Here is a 22342-nt window from a genome sequence, read left to right as displayed (position 1 = left end):
CCAACTGCGATGGAAATAATATGCTCTTTTTGATAAACAAATTCAGAACCGTATGTAAAAGAAATTAAAACTGGTTTCTTAACACTAGTAGGCTATAGTAGCAGTTTTCATGTCACGTCCGCGTCGTAGATTTGGTGCATCTTAAACTCGCTAATATCTTAAGCCGGATAGTGGTTTTTTCAATCGCTTTAAAATCACCCGTTTTTTGGAATAACTTTAAATCTTAGCATTCCTTAGGATCCTCTTTAATGTTTGTTGGTTCCAAAGCTGAAATTTCATTAATTTTCAAGCAGTTTTAGAACGGTTGAAACTTGAAAAAATCATTATCCGGTGTATAGCGCTATCCGGCTTTCATACAACCGGCCCCTGTTTCATATTATTATTACATTGCGTCACATGACGTGTAGTAAAATAAAATGTGCCAGATTGCTTTGTCGACGCACATTTGGAAGACATCTGGTTTGGTGCTTTGAATTTGAAGCGACAACTCAAAAAAAGAATGCTGAGAAATTCAAACAAGCAAGTGCTAGGAATTCGGCATAAGAGACTATACGTGGTATGACCGTTAGAAGATATCGCTCAAGATAAGAAAAAGTTAAAAACTGCGTCATATAACATACAAGGTTAGGACAAACAAAAGGAATTCTAGTGCATTTCGCGAAAACACTCAGATGAATTAGAATTTAGTGAATATAAATAAAGTGACAGTACATCTACGGGTTCTTCCTTTTAGATCCAACAATCCACGGAGTAGCCAAAGGCAGAGACTTCAAATTCGTGGACCTCGTCTTCAAGGAACGCATTCTGGCTTGATTCATATTTACACCAGTATTGTGTAGATAATTAAAGCATTCCAGCGGAAAACAAAAAAAAATATTTGTTGTGAGAAAAATGACTGGCCAAATAAGATCTTACAGTATTCTCCCATCAAAATCGCTCAATAGTGTATCCACATCATTTTATGATCACACAACAACTGCAAGAAGAAAAAACAGTGAGCAAGATGAAGACTTTATACCGCTTATTATTGTTCCCGTGGTCATCATTATATGTATATGTTGCAGTCTCCTCTATTTAGTCAAAAAATATAAAGTTTGCCGAAGAAATCGAGTCGCGCAAGAGACCCATGGCCACGAGGAGCGCCATACGGAAATTACTAACGACCGTGGAAATACTGTGGACCACGACTCAAAAAATGAAAATAAATGAGAAATGCGTCAAGTGGATGGATGTCAAGTCATATCAAACTTAATTTGAAGTGTAAAAAGGTGCAAAAAAGGGGAGGAATTAATGGCATACAAGGCTTCATTCGTCAAAAGATTCATCGTTGAGCTGTATTGTAGAGTTAAATTAGTAAATCTTAGTTTATTCAAAATGCAGATTGGATTTACCTTATGCTAGTTAATTAAGAAAATGCAACGATATTTGCATATATCATACGATATACCTGCCAGTGGATTGCTATGCCTATATATGCATAAACCATGCTTACAGTGGAGCCCATCAAGAAAAAAATTGTTTTCATATGTTTCCTAACTTTTTATTGCTTTGTAAAAGAAATATATCTCATTCACTAGGGGGGGGAAATCCGTCAGTGGGGGGGGGGCTGGGGGGCCCTTCGCCCCAGTGATATAGTTAAAAAAGGCCCTGTGAAAAAACCAAAAAATAGTTAGGAAATCGCCAGCTTGGGAAACGAGATTATAAAAACAACGAAAGGAAAAGCATCTTCGTATGTGTTCCCTTGCTCTGTGACAACAACTGAAGGAACGGGATATTAACGGGAAACCGAGAAAAATCTAAAAACAGTGGGAAAATGTACACAGCAGGGTTTCTATGGAAATTTAGGTCTTCGCTGATTTCGCCCAGTCAGCAAATGCGAAAGGAGTTTGTTGTTGTCTAGGTGATATAATATGGCCGCCGCTTTTTCTCAAGAATCAGTAACTTTCACTGAAACATCATGCGAAAATATAGGATACGCAAAAGAATTTTGGCGAGCAATTGATGGAAATTGGGATGAAAAGTCACGACTGTTTGTCTCAGGGGTAGATCATCGGTTGCATACTGCTGCATGGAGCGATAGAAGTAAGTTTATAGAGCGGAGGGATTTCAATTTTCAAAGAATGGTCTTGACTACAAGTTTCTACAACACGGGAAAAGAAATTTAACTGGTCTGACTCTTAAAATACGCTTCAAATACACAACCTAAGGTTATAGAGTTTATTAAAAACTCAGGTTCCTTTTATGGTGTAAATAAATTCAGCCATAACATTTGACTTACAGAAACATCTACTGCAAGAAAAGTAAATGATAATCGTCTAAATCCTGATGCTGAACCAGGTGCATATTGTTGTGAATGCAAGTTTTTATTAAAATTTTGAACATGTTTTTGTCAGTGATAATTTGAATAATTTTAAGGTTTTGAGAGAAATAGAAATGAATGTAACAGAAGACTCAGAATCGAAGAGGAAGAATATATTCAAACAGTTGTAAGGGCCTGCGGCATGATTTTTTTTATATTAAGGTGGTTGGATAAGTGGATATAAGGTGGATGTGTTGCTTGATTTTATTTAAAAAAAATTGAAAAAATTGCCACTTTTAAAACACCTAAAATATGTTTTTATTTACACAGCATTGTAGTCTTGTAAGTTGTAGTGTTGTACTAAGTATAACCAAAGAGATTTTTGTGGCACGACCTATAGTAACTAAGGTTATTTTTCAAGAGTATATGGCTCCTCATTCTCTCATACTAACTCTTCATCTGAAGGCCCTATGTTAAAATGTTGAGTGTTTTAAGCAGATCAAATTTGCTTTCCATCTTTAGCTAGGTCAAAAGAAGGATCAGCAAGGTCTTATGAAAAAGCGAAGAGAAGAACGTTTGGCAGTGAGTAATTCGTAATTGATGCCAACACAAACAGGCTAAAACCAAGCACCTAAAACCTGAGAACTGAAAACATGCATCAACTGAAAACATATGAACATAGCATGTGCTATGTCAATTAAAGCCCTCAATTCCTGTCGATCTCTACAATTCACAGCCAGCCTTCTTCACATTTATCAAGAAAAAATTATTAAGTGTGTTATCATTTATGTGTGGCTATTTTGTAGAAAGAAAGCATAAGAGGGATCATTAAACAGACCTTTCTGGAGGAACTGTAAGTTTCAAAGACCATTTGTTTTACTTTCATACACTACAATGATGAATGTTAACATACTGCTGTCCATAATGGTAACAGTCTAAAATAGTTACTAAGCAGATGTATCATTTCATTTTCTATATACCTATGGCAGATCAATTGTTGATGCTGATAACGATGATAAATTGAATAATATGGAAAATGAAGGTCTTCAAGCAATGAAAGATATTGACAATTTTGAAAGAAATATAAAGATGACAAATGAAAGAAGAAAAGAGAATCACTAAACTTTTTTATGCTAAATTATAAAGCTATTAACTGTCATATGATGGAAATTATGCAATGTGAAAATAACCCTATAGGTATAAGGTTTTGTTAATAATTTATTGCTATTTGGATGGGTATGTTAACTGTGTTTGGTCTTTGGGTATGGGTTCTCATCATTCCAGCAAAAGTACCATTGATGGCCCACAGCAATAGAGACTTATGACTGTTCTAGGTTATTGTGCACAATAAAAACAATTTAGCAATATATACAAATAAAGGCAATCTAAATGCAAACACTCATGTATAGCAGGTCTTTGTAAAATTTTGCAACTATTACATGCCCAAAAAATGTCCCACCTCATACAATGTCACACCTCACATAAGCAGCATAATATAGTTTGTTCATCCACTAGCTTCACTTCACCAGATGTTACCTTAAACCCAACTTCTTCTTTTCTTTCACTTTCTTTTTAACAACATCAATACTTCTGTCCTTCCATGTACTTTTACGGAGTTTGATTGGTCGGTTGCCAACATACTTTCCTAAAAAAAACATTTTCCTATAATTGTATAAAACTGGGCAAGTATAGAACGGGGGAACTCATTGTTCTAAAATGTTTATAACTGAAAAAACACAAAAATGTTGCTCAATAAAACATAATAGTAGATTGTGGATAACCTCTTGGTATAATAACTCTAGTTCACCTGATTGATAACAGTCATAACACCTGCATCATGCATACAGAAAAACCAGCTTAAAACTACCATACCATATGTTTATATAGTAAACGTAAAAATAATTGTTTTATCTGAACTGTTTGCAGGGCCGCGTTTCCACACCGCGGGGCCCGTGTGATTTTCTTTGCGCGGGGCCCCAAATTTTTGCTTTCTCTATAGTGACATAGTGTTCCTAAAAATGCAGTTAGAAGCACTGACTTAACTGTGTAGTGTGTATATGTGTGTTATGTTATATATTATTCGCATTTCGCATAAGGTGATGTTGGGTCACTGAGACGACGATTTATATGCGCATGCAGATTTTATGCATATAGCATGTCTAAAGTCTTAAGGGTTAGTTTTAACCCATAAGACTTACAAACTTACAAACACCAGATTATAGCACATTTATTAACATATATATATATATATATATATATATATATATATAATTATATATAATTATTATATATAGTGTAAATCGCGGGGCCCTAAAAGGCGCGGGGCCCGTGGCATTTGCTACATTTGCCACTGTGTAAAACCAGCGCTGACTGTTTGACACTAAGGCTGTCTTGCCCTAAGGACTATATTTGCAAAATATGCACTTTAAGTGCATATTTTGTTACTTTAAGTGCATATTTTGTTTTATCATTAATTTACTAGGATCCCAATCAGCTAATGATTTATCTTTCCACACTACAGGCCTCTACATGGCAAAAAACGCTCAAGTTGTTCCTGGTTGCTGAGAACAGGCCTCAACAATGTTGTGCTGCACCCCAAAAGCAATGATATCAACAACATGTTGCAATATTGTTAAGCGTAACAAGGTAGAACAACATTGTTCATCAGGTGCAGCACAACATTGTTGAGGCCTGTTCTCATCAACTGGGAACAACTCGAGCATTTTTTGCGGTATATATGCAGGCTGTATTTGATGAATTTGTGGATCATTTAACCAAATTATGTCCATGAATTCTGTATGAGGCAATTTTATACAGTTACCTACCATTCATTTCTCTCATTGCTTTAATAAAGTCACTTGATTCCTTGAAACTGACAAATCCATAACCTTTTGTTTTATTGGTTTTCCTCTCTCTAATAACTTTGGCTTTTTGAAATGATGGATACTTGGCAAAAGCTCTTGTTAAAGCTTCGTCTGTTACTTCGTTTCCAATATCACCAACGAATATCCTGAAATCATCTTATTAAAAAGAAATTTAATTCACTTTCACATATAATGTATTGTCAACAGATGTTTTATGTTGTATTATTAATTTACTTACTAGGATCCCAATCAGCTAATGATGTATCTTCCCAAACCACACCTCCAGCGACTCTAACAAATTTTTTATCTTTCTTTTTTGCTTTACCTCCACCAGATTCTTGTTTTGCATAAGCAGACTCCCATTCCTTTTTTTGTTCTGGTGTAATACCAACATGTTCTGTGGGTACCTTAACAGTTCCTGGTACTTGCATTGGTACCATAGGTACTATACCTGACATAACATTCTGTTGCATACGGGGATGAAACTGTGCTGGTATTTGTGGAGGCATTGGTGGAATAGGGAATGGTACTTGTTGTACAGAAAACTGTTGTTGGGAGGGCTGATTAAATGCCATATTGTTCTGTGTAGGCATATCATGATTTGTTGAAGGCATTCCTTGGGGATTATTGCCTCTAGGAGGCATCCTCCCATGCATAAAACCCCCCCGTGGCATGCCTCTTCCTCTTGGGGGTATGCCATCAGGATTGCTACCAGAGAGAAAATGTCCACCATGGGCAGGGTCATTATTAGGAAAGTGGCCAAATCTATTTGGGTGAGAATCTTGTTGTCCTATACTATGCACATCGTGGATAGTTCGTGATGCCTGCCGAAATGTGCCAGTTCCAATTATGGGCCTTTCTATTGTATGTCCAGAAATCTCTTCTTCAAATCTAAAACACAAAAATAGTTGAATTTTTTATATGCACAGACAAACTCTCAAGTTTTCTAAAAAATTTGCAAATTAAATGTATGCTTTTCAATGTATATTGTCTCAGCAATTGTTCCTCTGGTTTTAAGGTGCCTACTTCAATGAATGGCAGCTTAAAAATTCCATTATAACAATCTACCTAGTTGAAATACATTTTGCTGCAAATAATCAAAGAGCCTGAGAAAGGTTGTTGGATTTTCATTGGGAATGGAAATCATGCCACAAAATTATTGCTATATTTTTTGTCTTGAAAGGTCAGCAGGTTTGTAAAATTATCCAATGAATGATCACTGGAAATTGTTGGATATACACCACAGGATCATCTATATATCAATTAGAACGCTGTTAATTTTATAAAGATATACTAGTCTAAGTCGTCTAAGTCTAAAAAGAAGAGAGTCACATAAAGAAGTGGAGTAATTTTCATTTCTGAAACTTTTGATCAACTTCAAATCATCTAAAACATACCTTGACATTTCATCTTCAAGTTCACGTGCTTGCACGTCATTTGGACGGCTATTTTGCATGTTTATTTTTCTTCTTTAACAAAAATATACTTTCTATGTTTCTTTCTATGTAATTTTGTATTGGAAAAGTGGTAGTTACTTTATGTGACCCCTATTATAATGTATCACATATTATAGTGTATCACATACTTAGTCCTCCTCAGTCTCCCTCAGCCATCCTTAGCCCTCCTTAGACATCCTTAGCCCTCCTTTGGCCTCCTTACACCACCTTAGCACTCCTTAGCCCTCCTTAGCCCTCCTTAGGCCTCCTTAGCCCTCCTTAGCCCTCCTTAGCCCACCTTAGACCTCCTTAGCCATCCTTAGCCCTCCTTAGACATCCTTAGCCTCCTTAGCCCTCCTTTGGCCTCCTTACACCACCTTAGCACTCCTTAGCCCTCCTTAGGCCTCCTTAGCCCTCCTTAGCCCACCTTAGACATCCTTAGCCCTCCTTAGCCCTCCTTTGGCCTCCTTACACCACCTTAGCACTCCTTAGCACTCCTTAGCCCTCCTTAGGCCTGCTTAGCCCTCCTTAGCCCACCTTAGACCTCCTTAGCCATCCTTAGCCCTCCTTAGACATCCTTAGCCCTCCTTAGCCCTCCTTTGGCCTCCTTACACCACCTTAGCACTCCTTAGCCCTCCTTAGGCCTCCTTAGCCCTCCTTAGCCCACCTTAGACCTCCTTAGCCATCCTTAGCCCTCCTTAGACATCCTTAGCCCTCCTTAGCCCTCCTTAGGCCTCCTTAGGCCTCCTTAGCCCTTCTTAGCCCTCCTTAGACATCCTTAGCCCTCCTTAGCCCTCCTTAGCCCTCCTTGGACCACCTTAGCCCTCCTTAGACCACCTTAGCCCTCCTTAGGCCTCCTTAGCACTCCTTAGCCCTCCTTAGGCCTCCTTAGCCCTCCTTAGCCCACCTTAGACCTCCTTAGCCATCCTTAGCCCTCCTTAGACATCCTTAGCCCTCCTTTGGCCTCCTTACACCACCTTAGCACTCCTTAGCCCTCCTTAGCCCTCCTTACCACTCCTTAGCCCTCCTTAGCCCTCCTTAGCCCACCTTAGACCTCCTTAGCCATCCTTAGCCCTCCTTAGACATCCTTAGCCCTCCTTAGCCCTCCTTTGGCCTCCTTACACCACCTTAGCACTCCTTAGCACTCCTTAGCCCTCCTTAGGCCTGCTTAGCCCTCCTTAGCCCACCTTAGACCTCCTTAGCCATCCTTAGCCCTCCTTAGACATCCTTAGCCCTCCTTAGCCCCCTTTGGCCTCCTTACACCACCTTAGCACTCCTTAGCCCTCCTTAGGCCTCCTTAGCCCTCCTTAGCCCACCTTAGACCTCCTTAGCCCTCCTTAGCCCACCTTAGCACTCCTTAGCCCTCCTTAGCCCTCCTTGGACCACCTTAGCCCTCCTTAGACCACCTTAGCCCTCCTTAGCCCTCCTTAGACCACCTTAGCCCTCTTTAGCCCTCCTTAGGCCTCCTTAGCCCTTCTTAGCCCTCCTTAGACATCCTTAGCCCTCCTTAGCCCTCCTTAGGCCTCCTTAGACCACCTTAGCCCTCCTTAGCCCTCCTTAGGCCTCCTTAGCTCCCCTTAGCCCTCCTTAGGCCTCCTTAGCCCTCCTTAGCCCTCCTTTGGCCTTCTTAGCCCACCTTAGCCCTCCTTAGGCCTCCTTAGCCCTCCTTAGGCCTCCTTAGCCCTCCTTAGACATCCTTAGCTCCCCTTAGCCCTCCTTAGGCCTCCTTAGCCCTCCTTAGCACTCCTTTGGCCTCCTTAGCCCACCTTAGCCCTCCTTGGGCCTCCTTAGGCCTCCTTAGCCCTCCTTAGCCCTCCTTAGCCCTCCTTAGACATCCTTAGCTCTCCTTAGCCCTCCTTAGGCCTCCTTAGGCCTCCTTAGACATCCTTAGCTCTCCTTAGCCCTCCTTAGGCTTCCTTAGCCCTCCTTAGACATCCTTAGCTCTCCTTAGCCCTCCTTAGGCCTCCTTAGCCCTCCTTTGGCCTCCTTAGACCACCTTAGCCCTCCTTAGACATCCTTAGCCCTCCTTAGCCCTCCTTACCACTCCTTAGCCCTCCTTAGCCCTCCTTAGCCCACCTTAGACCTCCTTAGCCATCCTTAGCCCTCCTTAGACATCCTTAGCCCTCCTTAGCCCTCCTTTGGCCTCCTTACACCACCTTAGCACTCCTTAGCACTCCTTAGCCCTCCTTAGGCCTGCTTAGCCCTCCTTAGCCCACCTTAGACCTCCTTAGCCATCCTTAGCCCTCCTTAGACATCCTTAGCCCTCCTTAGCCCTCCTTTGGCCTCCTTACACCACCTTAGCACTCCTTAGCCCTCCTTAGGCCTCCTTAGCCCTCCTTAGCCCACCTTAGACCTCCTTAGCCCTCCTTAGCCCACCTTAGCACTCCTTAGCCCTCCTTAGCCCTCCTTGGACCACCTTAGCCCTCCTTAGACCACCTTAGCCCTCCTTAGCCCTCCTTAGACCACCTTAGCCCTCTTTAGCCCTCCTTAGGCCTCCTTAGCCCTTCTTAGCCCTCCTTAGACATCCTTAGCCCTCCTTAGCCCTCCTTAGGCCTCCTTAGACCACCTTAGCCCTCCTTAGCCCTCCTTAGGCCTCCTTAGCTCCCCTTAGCCCTCCTTAGGCCTCCTTAGCCCTCCTTAGCCCTCCTTTGGCCTTCTTAGCCCACCTTAGCCCTCCTTAGGCCTCCTTAGCCCTCCTTAGGCCTCCTTAGCCCTCCTTAGACATCCTTAGCTCCCCTTAGCCCTCCTTAGGCCTCCTTAGCCCTCCTTAGCACTCCTTTGGCCTCCTTAGCCCACCTTAGCCCTCCTTGGGCCTCCTTAGCCCTCCTTAGGCCTCCTTAGCCCTCTTAGCCTTAGCCCTCCTTAGACATTCCTTAGCTCTCCTTAGCCCTCCTTAGGTCCTCCTTAGGCCTCCTTAGACATCCTTAGCTCTCCTTAGCTCCTTAGGCTTCCCTTAGCCCCTCCTTAGACATCCTTAGCTCTCCTTAGCCCTCCTTAGGCCTCCTTAGCCCCTCCTTTTGGCCTCCTTAGACCCCTTAGCCCTCCTTAGGACATCCTTAGCCCTCCTTAGCCCTCCTTAGACACCTTAGCCCTCCTTAGCCCCTCCTTAGACTACCTTAGCCCTCCTTAGACATCCTTAGCTCTCCTTAGGCCTCCTTAGCCCTCCTTAGCCCACCTTAGCCCTCCTTAGACATCCTTAGCTCTCCTTAGCCTTCCTTAGCCTACCTTAGACCTCCTTAAAGTGCTACTGCAACGAAATTTTCGACACCCGATTTTTAGCCTAAACAAATATTCAGCCTTTTAGAAACAATTTGATGTATATATGACTTTTGTGTGTGTTAAGTAGAAGTTGACTAATTTTACCCTCAAACCTCGGTATCAAATGCGAACTTTTATAGCCGCCATGTTTGCTGATGTGACGTCATAACGAGTACCGATATTTCGAAGCTTATGGTAATATATATAGCTTGTGTGTTGTCCGCTTCAAATTTTCGAGCTTGACGCGGAGAACCAAATCATTTTATTTTGAAATGGAAGTTAATTCTGTTAACTAACATATATTGAAGAAATGCCTGGTAAAGGGTCTGAAAATATACGCCGATTTGTTAGAAAATTCAAACTAGTCTTAGCCCGTCTGACAGAGATATAATGTAGTAATATATGCCATATATAAGCATGTATATCTTGTGCCGCATAGTCCTTTATGCCACAAAGTCCTACGTAAGACGATCTTGAAGAACTTAAAAAAACTGCTTAGCCTTTCAGTAAAACAAGACGAAGGCAATGATATGATGTCCTTGTTACTGATAATATTGGTGTATGCTATGCGATATATTCCCGCAAACCATAAACAGTAATATACTGGCTATTGTAAATGCCACATTGCCACTGTTTTGCAATAGCGCGTATCGAAATATATCAAACTGAAACACACACTAACACAGGTCCTTTTATCTACATGCATAAATACTCAAGAAACACCATCCTTGCTGATTTAAATTGAACTTCAATGTCTTATGAAACGGCACTCGCCGTGCACATTAAGACACCAAGGCCAACATCAGCTTTATTCAGCATGAATGCATGTGCGCGCAAAGTATCTCCGCATTGATGGTAAAATCAGCCTTTGCCTATATATCAGTTAGCTTTCAACTTGTGCTACGATCAGTTCAGACATCAAATGTATGCACAGAATCTTCTTTCGATACTCTTTTATTTAAGGGATCTTGCTAAACAAGAGTCATATACGAATCTTTGAAATCGACTTAGCCGCGCAAAGAACCGCACCATGAAACAGAAAGTCGGAACAAAATTCAATATTTTCTTCGACTTTGGCGATCCATTTTTTCGTTAGGAACATATGTATAGATATTTAATAATTTTGATGAATACTGGCTTAGTAGGGACTGTAAGAAACGCAGCTTCTTCGTCGATGAGGCTACTTAACACTAGTATTTTTACGCCATGCTAAGAATCGGTACTCTTTTCTACGTCACAAACTACATTATGGCGGAGCAAAAGTTCGCATGTCTAAGTGGCAAAAATCGCGACTTTGGAAAGCTATAAAAATCTTTTGAGAAAGCCAATTTTGATTATGTTTTCAAAAATGAAATCAGGAAAGTGAGAACTTTAAATTGAGCCAATAAAAATGGGGTCAAAAATTTCGTTGCGGTAGCACTTTAAAAGGTATGTTATGTATTTTCCGTGTAATGTGATATATTTTTGGAAAGAAATAAGAAGATGTATAGACGGCTAAGGAGGTCTAAGGTAGGCTAAGGCGGTCAAAGGAAAGCTAAGGAGGGCTAAGGAAGTCTAAGGTGGGCTAAGGAGGGCTAAGGCGGTCTAAGGAGGTTTAAGGAGGTTTAAGGAGGTCTAAGGAGGGCTAAGGAGGGCTAAGGAGGTCTAAGGTGGGCTGAGGAGGTCTAAGGTAAGCTAAGGAGGGGTAAGGAGGCCTAAGGAGGGCTAAGGAAGGCTAAGGATGTCTAAGGAGGGCTAAGGAGGGCTAAGGTGGTCTAAGGAGGGCTAAGGTGGTCTAAGGAGGGCTAAGGTGGTCTAAGGAGGGCTAAGGAGGCCTAAGGAGGGCTAAGGTGGCTAAGGCGGTCAAAGGAAGCTAAGGAGGGCTAAGGAGTCTAAGGTGGGCTAAGGAGGGCTAAGGAGGTCTAAGGAGGTAAGGAGGTAAGGAGGTCTAAGGAGGGCTAAGGAGGGCTAAGGAGGTCTAAGGTGGGCTAGGAGGTCTAAGGTAAGCTAAGGAGGGGTAAGGAGGCCTAAGGAGGGCTAAGGAAGGCTAAGGATGTCTAAGGAGGGCTAAGGAGGGCTAAGGTGGTCTAAGGAGGGCTAAGGTGGTCTAAGGAGGGCTAAGGTGGTCTAAGGAGGGCTAAGGAGGCCTAAGGAGGGCTAAGGTGGGCTAAGGAGGCCAAAGGAGGGCTAAGGAGGCTAAGGAGGGCTAAGGAGCTAAGGAGGCCTAAGGAGGGCTAAGGGAGCTAAGGAGGCTAAGGAGGGCTAAGGAGGCTAAGGGTCTAAGGAGGGCTAAGGTGGTCCAAGTAGGGCTAAGGAGGGTAAGGAGGCCTAAGGAGGGCTAAGGAGGGCTAAGGAGGCCTAAGGAGGGCTAAGGAGGGCTAAGGGGCCTAAGGAGGGCTAAGGAGGCTAAGGTAGGGCTAAGGTGGGCTAAGGAGGCCAAGGAGGGCTAAGGAGGCTAAGGAGGCTAAGGAGGGCTAAGGAGGGCTAAGGTGGCTAAGGAGGGCTAAGGAGGGCTAAGGAGGCCTAAGGAGGCCTAAGGAGGGCTAAGGGGGCTAAGGAGGCTAAGGAGGGCTAAGGGAGGGCTAAGGAGGCCTAAGGAGGCCTAAGGAGGGCTAAGGGGCTAAGGAGGCTAAGGAGGGCTAAGGAGGGCTAAGGAGGCCTAAGGAGGGCTAAGGAGGGCTAAGGGCTAAGGAGGGGGCTAAGGAGGGCTAAGGAGGCCTAAGGAGGGCTAAGGAGGGCTAAGGATGTCTAAGGAGGGCTAAGGAAGGGCTAAGGAGGCCTAAGGAGGCTAAGGAGGGCTAAGGTGGTCTAAGGAGGGCTAAGGCTAAGGAGGCCTAAGGAGGGCTAAGGAGGGCTAAGGAGGGCTAAGGAGGGCTAAGGTGGTCAAGGAGGCTAAGGAGGGCTAAGGAGGCTAAGGAGGCCTAAGGAGGGCTAAGGTGGGCTAAGGAGGCCAAAGGAGGGCTAAGGAGGGCTAAGGAGGCCTAAGGAGGCCTAAGGAGGGCTAAGGGGAGCTAAGGATGTCTAAGGAGGGCTAAGGAGGGCTAAGGAGGCCTAAGGAGGGCTAAGGAGGGCTAAGGATGTCTAAGGAGGGCTAAGGAAGGCTAAGGAGGCCTAAGGAGGGCTAAGGAGGGCTAAGGTGGTCTAAGGAGGGCTAAGGAGGGCTAAGGAGGCCTAAGGAGGGCTAAGGAGGGCTAAGGTGGTCTAAGGAGGGCTAAGGTGGTCTAAGGAGGCCAAAGGAGGGCTAAGGAGGGCTAAGGATGGCTAAGGATGGCTAAGGAGGCCTAAGGAAGGCTAAGGTGGTCTAAGGAGGGCTAAGGTGGGCTAAGGAGGCCAAAGGAGGGCTAAGGAGGCCTAAGGAGGCCTAAGGAGGGCTAAGGATGTCTAAGGAGGGCTAAGGAGGGCTAAGGAGGTCTAAGGTGGGCTAAGGAGGGCTAAGGAGGCCTAAGAAGAGCTAAGGAGGGCTAAGGAGGCCTAAGGAGGTCTAAGGAGGGCTAAGGAGGGCTAAGGAGGGCTAAGGAGTGCTAAGGTGGTGTAAGGAGGCCAAAGGAGGGCTAAGGAGGGCTAAGGATGTCTAAGGAGGGCTAAGGATGGCTAAGGAGGTCTAAGGTGGGCTAAGGAGGGCTAAGGAGGCCAAAGGAGGGCTAAGGATGTCTAAGGAGGGCTAAGGATGGCTAAGGAGGTCTAAGGTGGGCTAAGGAGGGCTAAGGAGGGCTAAGGAGGCCTAAGGAGGGCTAAGGAGGGCTAAGGTGGTGTAAGGAGGCCAAAGGAGGGCTAAGGATGTCTAAGGAGGGCTAAGGATGGCTGAGGGAGACTGAGGAGGACTAAGGTATGTGATACACTATAATATGTGATACATTATAATAGGGGTCACATAAAGTAACTACCGGAAAAGTTGGAGAATGGTGCTGACTGCTGAGTCCGACGGTCGTTGCCCGGTGTTACCGATGGATAATTGTGATGGATAAGTAGGAGTAAAGCTGTGAAATGTTGAGGTTATAAATAGATAAATATGGATAAATTATGCGTTCTAAAGTGGTCAAAATTCGAAATATTTTATTCCCGAAATGCTCTCAATTAGATTCAGTATTCCTAGGTGGTATTCTGTAGGTATTTCAGGGTTTGTTACAATTTATCAAAAATTATCGCCATCTAGAGATAGTACTGGATTGTTCTTTGTTCTTTCCAAAATTGCGTTTATTATATTTACGATCTAGATCCGTTACCCGCAAGCAGGCTTATATATAATATCACCGCTCCATATAAATTATTCAGTAATCAGTATATTATATTATAATTCTAAATCTCAAAGTACGTGTTTTATAGTTGGCTGTCTTTTTATTTTACTAAATTTCGAGTATGTTTGTCACTGTTAAGTATGGAGGTATGTCATAAGCTTACTATTTAGTCTACCACTATAAAACCATATTATTTCATGATAAAATATATATCACAAATGACCAAATTATGTGATGTTGTTGGTCGTCACCTTGTCGGCATAGCAACATGCACACGCACTAGAATTAGAACTATATGGTGGTTTAAATTATTGGGAAAAAATAGTGTTGCTGGCACATATTTTTTTCACTAAAGTAATGTACTAAGAGGAAACTAAGCACCAGATCAAGAACATCTCACTTTGTCATGTTCATCTTTGTGTCTATCAGTATTTGTTTCACCGTACATAGTGTAGATTGTCATTTAGTACTGCCCAGTGCAAACTCTAAACAGATGGTATTGCCAGGGTTTATTTTAATTTTCTTGAATCGATCCTGTGTAAATGCAATCATTATTAGGATTCAGTTTTAAGGTCAACTATATGCATGTTGTAACATGCTGCTACTACACATACATGCACTGCAACATTACAAACCAAGAACCAAACATCATGTGATGACCTGAATTACAATATCCCATCAAGGCAAATTAGTTTTAGTTTTATAATAGATGGTGAGGTGCTAGTATGTAATCCCGCATGTAAGACAGATGTCTTACTTGATGATATCAGGAAAAGATGTAGCTATGAAAAAGAAGGTAACTTATATAACTTATAATTTACCATTTTAGTCTATTGTAATTAGTTATGAAGAAAGAAATGACCTTTAGCTGTTTTGTTACACTTCACTAATTTTGTGAAAGTGTATTTCTTAGAGTATCACTGAAGTATATTGTATAGATAAATTTTTTTGTATCATTACATTCAGTGATGGTCGATTTGTCAGATGAATCTGGTAACTTAAAATATTTGAGAGGTCATCCAGAATCTTATGCAACAGAGTTTCTAAAAGACAGAGAGTCATTGGTACTTATAAAAGTAGACAGTAAGTAGAAATTATAGCTTTACCATACTGATTTTTCATAAAATGACATTCATAATTAATTCATTGGCTTGCGCCATTTGATTTGACTTCAGCATTTTTGTTTTTAGAAAACCCAGTGGATGATGCCACAACCTACACTCCCTTACTTGAGGATGTTTTCATTGTCACCTCATCCTTTATTGGTAAGTTCAAAACTGAAACATTGTAGCAACGATATAGTTTCCTCTTATAGCACATGCTAATGAATCATCAACGCGGAATAATTTTTGGAGATTCATGAATCTCGCGGACCAACCTCGTGACGTAATAGACGTGAAAACGTTAGTCATGCCCATGCGTAGTCTGCGAACCCAGACGTCACTTTCCACGCTCATTACCTCAAGCGAGGTAATGAGCGTGGAAAATGACGTCTGGGTTCTCAGACTATGGCATGCGCTGCCAAGATGAAACCTGTCAAGCGTGCTTAATGCCACACCTCTAATTTACCTTAATTTCAGAACGCCTTACACGGTGTGGTGACTCAGGAACAAAACAAAATCATGCAAAAAATACCACGAATTCTTTATCTGCCAGTGTGAAGAAACATCAAGCGGTGTCCAAAGCGAGGAACTCGTTCCTCACCAGTGCAAACAAAACCCCTCGCAGTACTTCAAACAGATCTTCGAGCAGAAATCAATCTAAGGAAAGAAAGTCCAAGTAGCTACCTATTGGGATTCTGAATAGCTTCGTTACTACGTCAGATTTATTGATTGTATAAGTCTAAACAATAATAAGTCTGTACTGATACTGACTTTAACCCTGAAAGTAAAGGTCTGTTCACAAGATCCAATTTTGTTGGATCAAATTCACTTCTGACGTATGCAATGGAGTCAATTATTAATAAAGCAGTACTGCGTTGGTTTAATTTGATTTGTTGCCAGCATACATTGCATGTCAACAGACTATAAAACATCCATCAGAAGTGAATTGGACCAACAAAATTGGATCATGTGGACAGACCTTAAAAAGAAAAATGTAGTTTTGGTTACTTGTTTGTACCAGCTATACAAGACATTTGATTGAATTATTGAAGCGTTCGTAGATAATTTTCTTGTTCGCACGCATCTATCAAAATAATAATCGTAGCCTACAATCGAAAAGCAAAGTTGCCGTAATGGTAAACGACCAAGTACAATTAGAATATCAATTAAAAAAATTATGGATATGTTCTTATATCTTCAGAAATCATTAACACACGATGTGTATTTTATAGCACGGTTTATGCGACTTTAAAGCATATTTCCACAAATTCTACGTTTATCGGTCAATAACTCAATCTAAGAAATTTTTTTCATGTATGTGCTGAGACAGGGTATTTCGTATCTCTACAGAGGTCGCAGGTTGTCATTACACCACTTCAAGTGACATGCCTTCATTGCCTTGCACTAAATAAGTATGTAAAGCTCACTTTTACTTGTGCAACGCTTGTTGCAAAGTTGCTAAAAAATTGCACCGTTAAGTACTTGCTGGGTCAAGTGACGTAATTTCCGGGAAAGATAGTCGGGTAAAATCACGTAAAATGATTGAAACCGCGCGGCAACCAGTGCACGGAAATATATTTATTATTGCTTCGAGTCAGGTGCAGGCATCGACTCCTCGGTGTTTTTTTCTGTTATCCTTATGCCCAGGTACATGCTATCACAGATGCGAGTGATGTGATTTCTTGTAATATAAATTGAACAAAGCTTTCATTAGTTTTGAATTCTGTATCAGAACTAAAATATCATAATCCGTCTAGGGTTCTAAGCCTATAAAACTTTAAGCCCTCATAATGGTCGCAGTAACCAACCAACCCGAAAGGGCGCCTAACCCGAGGTAGGAGGTTCCGCGGTAACTTGTAAAGTTGTAATAGTATTTAGAAAACATAGCATCGCGAGCAGCTCATATAAAGTAGGTTCACACTACAACAATATATTTATTAATATAGATCTTTTTACAAACAAAATGTACTTCGTACAATATTTTACAGTGTGTATCAAAAAAGTTATCTAACTCTGACAAGTGAAGTGACCGATACGAAATTACATCTCTTTGACTTTGTCATTCACGAAATATCTTGTTTGAATCGACTTATTCAATTAATGGGAGATTTGAAGACCAGCGGCTTAATTTTTTTATCTCCGGGTACGCCTACGATTATGAATTATGTGTATGCCGCAAAAATCCCAAGTCCATAAAGACTGATAGAGTATAGTATAAACATAAGCGCCGGATGATTTGGCAAAGTTAGATTACGCTTTTGATACAGAAGACTGTAGCAGTAGCACTACAACTATAATTCGTGAATCAATAGTTAATGTACAATCAATGACTTTTAAATTTAAAAATCTTTATATAAGCACAGAGATGACCGGCTTTGTTTTAAAAACCGATCGCCAGTAAATTGAATTGTTGGTGAACAATTACCATTGAAAATAATTGTGCCAATAGCCTTATAGAGACAGAAATATACAACACAGACCGGTGGGCACAAGTACACCAGCTGCGAAAACAATCGTGAAGGACCAAATTGTGTGTTCGTACAAAGGCAAAGCCATGCTGTGGGGGATTCTACGTCTGCCCAAATTTCTTTGAAATCACAAGAACATACGCAATTTTTTATTAAAAAATAAAAATAGTAAATATTTACGCATGCAACTCACATTACTATTAAAGTTTTACGCAGTTACGCTGTATAACAAGTGTGTAGGAGTGAAAATTCGACATGTATTAACCATAGCAATAGCATTAGCAAATTGGCTTCACACCGAGAACATAGTCGTGGCGTAATATTTGCCTCTCTAGACTTTACACACAAAAGTAAGTTTGGTCGAGAGTTTGGTTTAAGATTAATTTACCCTTTCAGTACAATAATTGCGAAGGGGCCAATGATTCCCGTTAGGAAATATAGATTCTGTAATTAACAAATGTGAGGGGGATACTTATAAGCTACAACAAAGGCAAAAACTATATATATTACAATTATATAATTACATAGTATGTACATACTCAGAACATACGTTTAAAGAAGATTAGTTACACCACTTTAATATGAGACTTTGAAAACTAGCCAGCAATGTAATCCAGGGGAAGTATGTGTTGACAAAAAATCTTAATTCAAAAATATTTCGAATTCCGTATAGTTGAGAGTATATGGTGTATCAGTTCTCTTCGTCATAGAAATTAGAATCGTCCCACAATAATGCAGAATACTTTATAGATTATATAATACAAATAATTCCATAAACACTCAATATAATTGTTACTATTTTTCAAAACCTTTCTTCTTGTTTTTGTCTGTCAAATGTACTATCAAATCAACATATCACGAGAGAGATTTCCGGTCTTCGTTCACCAGGAAGGAGACCGGTTTGTTTGAAATATGAACACGTTTACCGCCTGTTGGGTTTATTAAATAGTACAACACCTTGGTGTTGTGAAAGATAACGTTGTATTCTGAATACTTGTGTTAGAACCTATTCTAATTTCTATTAGAACGTTTAAATAGCCCGAACACAGCAAAATAGAGCAATTATCAGACTTTCTTGTCCGCGCCGGAGTTTAACTTTTTAAACATGTACACATCTACAAACATACGTGATATTATTCCTTAATCTGGTCACTTTCTTTTCTTCTTCGACTGCTGTTTGCTATTTTGACTGGCTTTATTAATATCTTTTTTCTCCTGTGAACTCGGGGAAGTCACCAGGAGGAACTCAAGAAAAGGATTGGATAAAATGATAGCAGCCTGAATTGAAAGGACGCGTTCCTGATTTTTAACGCCGTCAAATGTCTCCCAATAAACACTATGCTCCCACAAATGTTTTGTAAAACATACTTTTCCCTTATACGATTTTCCTAGAGAAATATCACAGACAGTGTTAGTAACACATGGACACGATCGAGGACACGCCGACACGATGTCGTGTGGGAGAATGTTAGTAATAAATTAAAACTTTACAGATTTCCCTCCTGCAGGACAAGTGCAGTAGAAAAGTATCAAATACAGTAAAAACTTTCAGCCTTCAGAAATTTCTTATGTAGCTTTAAACAGAAAACACACTAGTAATAATTCGGTGTTTACAAATGTGGGCAGGAACTACTGCAAGTCACGGGACTCTTGTAATATAATCCAGACACTTGTGAAATATTAAAAAATTTTCTTACCTACCGCAAGAGACAAGTATCTGAAAATTCTAGCCAATACCTTGCTTATTTCGAAAAGGTACAAAACTAGGAATTTAATTTAGGCTTCACGACTGACAGTGGTTAATGTGTAAAAGTTCACAGCAATCAAAATATGTCTACAATAACACCAGACGCTATTAAATACTTCCTACACATAATTATACTTTGTCGGTCGATAACATTTTGAAAGTCCAAGCATTACTGAATAGCACTCATTCTGTAAGAAATTAATACTTGTGTAATATGAAAGTGTCATTGAATGTTAGCAAGCGTGAAATTGAAAACTACTGCGGACATCCTTAATCGGAATCAAATGTAAACACAAGATCAGTGTATAAGTTGTATTTTAGCTTCCATTTTAAAAGACAGAAGTGAAACTAAATCATAAATTCGAAATAGACTTACCACACATACAACAGTTAATATCATTTCCTTCTATACTTTCATACTCTTTGAGTACTTCTATAACACCATTGAGTTCTAGCGTCCTCTGTATGGGAGGACTGTTTGAAGACAAGCTACTTGTTGAATCGCACCGTGATCTCTTACGTTGCTTTGTAAAAATATCAATCGGGCCAGAGTTTGAGCTTGTTAAGGTTTTCTCCGGCATCGTAGTAGTATTAATTAAGCACAGTTCTTTGACTGGCACTCGTCCAAATTATATTTAGACAAAAGAGTCAGAGAGCTACGTACTTTTAAAGAAATAAAATTACTACAAAAAATTCTATGATACCTTTAAACTGCACGCGGTCAGCAACGACAGTTGATGAATTAGCATCTTTAGTTTGTTTATGTCGCTTCTGATTGGCTCGTTCAGCGCAAGTACAAGAATGATTGTCATTTCATGATAGACACTACTTCCTACGTGCTTTTCAATTGGCTGCCTCAATGCCTATTATGACGCACTTCAATGAATGGTTTGAGTGTTAACCAATCGAATTAACCGTTAGAAATTTTGGCGGGTAAATGCTTGGCTGACTTCCCGCGTTTTTTTAACCCAAATCAGCTGCGAGAAGCTGCGTCGGTTTAATTTGGCTGTCTGAATCACTGAATTTGAATAGCGAGGGCGGATATCCGTATGTAAGTATAAAGTACAAAGAACAAATTTTATCTTTCATTCATCCTTATATAAAAAAATTTTTCCACATTAAAGTTTAAAAATCCAAAATACTCGCTATAAATTGATATGCGTGATATTGTTAATGTCTGAAATTATGCACACTTCGCTGCTTGCGAGAATCTATATGGTGATAAGAGATTAATATAGACATTTCACCTGAAGTGGGAAAACAGTAAAAAAAAACTCCTAGCCAACGCCACGTAATACTCAAAATTTTTGGATGGAATTCCCAAATACATAGAAAGGATTAACTTAAATAAATATACCTCTTATAAATAACAAAGATTTATCGAAGGTTTTTGGGAAAATATAGACTGCGCGCGCCGCTGCTTACGAAAGCAATGGTAAGCGAGGATTATCGCCGGCGAAAAACAACTGTTTGCACGCGCAATACTATTTACTTGCCTAATTTTTTATATCAGATGTGTAAAAAAATCTGCACCCGCTTACATATTCAAATATGTTCGCTTGTATTCAATAACAAAAGATCGTAGGCTTCTGGGAATTATTAGGGTGGCTTTTTTTGAGACACCCTGTACACCGAAACAGTTAATTCAAATTGCTACGTATTTAGCTGTCAACAACCGTCACGAAATTCTTTGACTTTAATGCGGGGTGGCTGATCCAGTTGTAAAAGTCTTTTCGCTCAGACTTAGACCGGGGCGCCGAGACGATCATTGGGCGGGGGGGGGAGTTATTCATATTGTTCACATGCCGTAAGAAATATTGCAGAAAACGAATACTGCATGAATATTGCCCCCCCCCCTATTTATCGTTCTTCTATCAGTTCTCTATCGGGCTTAGACCATTGATCAACTGCGCACTTTTGGCAGTGGCTTCCTTAGTATATCGTATCTAGTGAAATGGTATATCCGTCTTAAAAGCGTTTTCTCCTGATGCGCAAATCACCAAAAGTTAGTCACATAAAGTCATAAACCTTTAACAAAAGGCAACGTACTTAAGTAGTATTGCCACGGATAGAATCCTGATGCTATGACAGTCAATTGCAGTGGAAGAGCCGAAGCCAGCTCGATAAATAATCAGTTTTATCAATTTACCAGTTTAGTCGGTCCGTATAGGGAAATATTTCCCTCGATCTCAGCCGAGGGAAATATTTCCCTATACGGACCTTCAATCTGGTAAATAACATATATATTTACTGCAGAGGGAGGGGGCTCTCTTGACGATCTTGAAACCAGTGGGCAGTGAAGATGCGTGACGTCATCCTGTGACGAATTGTTTAAATTCACAACTTCTGACGAATAATGACTAAAATGAGTCATAGATTCAATCATACATTGTAAGATTCGCCGTCTTGATAAATCGGACATTTATCCCTAGAAAAGACTTAAACGCACATACTGAGATAAACAGGGTACACATAAGGAAATATGGAGGCGTCCGGATCAGAAAATTCCGGAAAGGCAAAAATATGTATGGGACGAAGAAAGTCAGTCTCCGGAGATCTGTAGTCTTTTGTGCAACCTATTATGAAGCCTACATGAGAGGATATTTACTGTATTTTTATCGAGATCTCCCTGCCTAAACACGTTCGAATATTTTCAGTGCTGTGTAGCTAAGTTCATAAAGCTGCGCAAATTAAATATTTTTTGTGACATGCAGTGATACGAAATTAATAGAACTTGTATAACTGAGTAATGTTTGTCATAGTAAAAGTAAATAACATAATTGTTTAGGTCAGCTTGGAATTACTGGATCTTTCTTACAATTCCGACTGATAAATTTAATTTAGTATACCGAAGGTAAATGTGACTAGTTTTGGTCATCGCTTACACTACTCTGAATGATGATTGTCAGAGATACGTAGAGTCTGATAGTCACACCACAGTTGTTTCATAAAC

At 40.7% G+C, this 22342-nt stretch overlaps 3 protein-coding genes across 3 annotated transcripts; 2 read left to right on the top strand and 1 right to left on the bottom strand.

Annotated features, from left to right (window-relative positions):
• Nucleotides 1-1890: 1890 nt before the first annotated feature.
• Nucleotides 1891-3538, top strand: LOC114524639. Its single transcript, XM_028545782.1, has 6 exons — nucleotides 1891-2082; nucleotides 2281-2337; nucleotides 2416-2486; nucleotides 2822-2881; nucleotides 3106-3152; nucleotides 3289-3538. The coding sequence occupies exons 1-6, from the start codon at nucleotides 1911-1913 to the stop codon at nucleotides 3419-3421; spliced, it is 540 nt and encodes a 179-aa protein (XP_028401583.1). The 5' UTR covers nucleotides 1891-1910; the 3' UTR covers nucleotides 3422-3538.
• Nucleotides 3539-3637: 99 nt separating this feature from the next.
• Nucleotides 3638-6683, bottom strand: LOC114524638 (RNA-binding protein 42-like). Its single transcript, XM_028545781.1, has 4 exons — nucleotides 6561-6683; nucleotides 5402-6054; nucleotides 5125-5319; nucleotides 3638-3944 (listed from the first exon to the last, which is right to left on the bottom strand). The coding sequence occupies exons 1-4, from the start codon at nucleotides 6617-6619 to the stop codon at nucleotides 3832-3834; spliced, it is 1020 nt and encodes a 339-aa protein (XP_028401582.1). The 5' UTR covers nucleotides 6620-6683; the 3' UTR covers nucleotides 3638-3831.
• A 7414-nt stretch (nucleotides 6684-14097) lies between these two features.
• Nucleotides 14098-16056, top strand: LOC114524546 (uncharacterized protein CXorf65 homolog). Its single transcript, XM_028545658.1, has 5 exons — nucleotides 14098-14217; nucleotides 14781-14867; nucleotides 15038-15154; nucleotides 15262-15336; nucleotides 15652-16056. Exons 1-5 carry the CDS (start codon nucleotides 14193-14195, stop codon nucleotides 15852-15854), a joined length of 507 nt encoding a protein of 168 aa, XP_028401459.1. The 5' UTR covers nucleotides 14098-14192; the 3' UTR covers nucleotides 15855-16056.
• Nucleotides 16057-22342: the final 6286 nt, after the last annotated feature.

This window comes from Dendronephthya gigantea, unplaced genomic scaffold (assembly GCF_004324835.1).
Source record: "Dendronephthya gigantea isolate DGI-Jeju-01 unplaced genomic scaffold, DenGig_1.0 000031F, whole genome shotgun sequence".
Lineage (NCBI taxonomy): Eukaryota > Metazoa > Cnidaria > Anthozoa > Malacalcyonacea > Nephtheidae > Dendronephthya > Dendronephthya gigantea.
Note: the sequence above shows the minus strand (reverse complement) of the source record. Positions and strands in the feature narration are given on the sequence as shown.

Excerpts from the sequence above, each read along its gene's own strand:
- LOC114524639 (XM_028545782.1), top strand. The coding sequence starts at position 1,911 with ATGGCCGCCGCTTTTTCTCAAGAATCAGTAACTTTCACTGAAACATCA. Across the intron at positions 2,338-2,415 it reads AAATCCTGATGCTGAACCAG|GTTTTGAGAGAAATAGAAAT; the intron begins GTGCATATTGTT and ends AATAATTTTAAG. Across the intron at positions 3,153-3,288 it reads CAGACCTTTCTGGAGGAACT|ATCAATTGTTGATGCTGATA; the intron begins GTAAGTTTCAAA and ends TACCTATGGCAG.
- LOC114524638 (XM_028545781.1), bottom strand. The coding sequence starts at position 6,619 with ATGCAAAATAGCCGTCCAAATGACGTGCAAGCACGTGAACTTGAAGAT. Across the intron at positions 5,320-5,401 it reads ATTAGCTGATTGGGATCCTA|ATGATTTCAGGATATTCGTT; the intron begins GTAAGTAAATTA and ends CTTTTTAATAAG. Across the intron at positions 3,945-5,124 it reads AGCAATGAGAGAAATGAATG|GAAAGTATGTTGGCAACCGA; the intron begins GTAGGTAACTGT and ends TGTTTTTTTTAG.
- LOC114524546 (XM_028545658.1), top strand. The coding sequence starts at position 14,193 with ATGTTTGTCACTGTTAAGTATGGAG. Across the intron at positions 14,218-14,780 it reads TGTCACTGTTAAGTATGGAG|ATGGTGAGGTGCTAGTATGT; the intron begins GTATGTCATAAG and ends GTTTTATAATAG. Across the intron at positions 15,337-15,651 it reads TGTCACCTCATCCTTTATTG|AACGCCTTACACGGTGTGGT; the intron begins GTAAGTTCAAAA and ends CCTTAATTTCAG.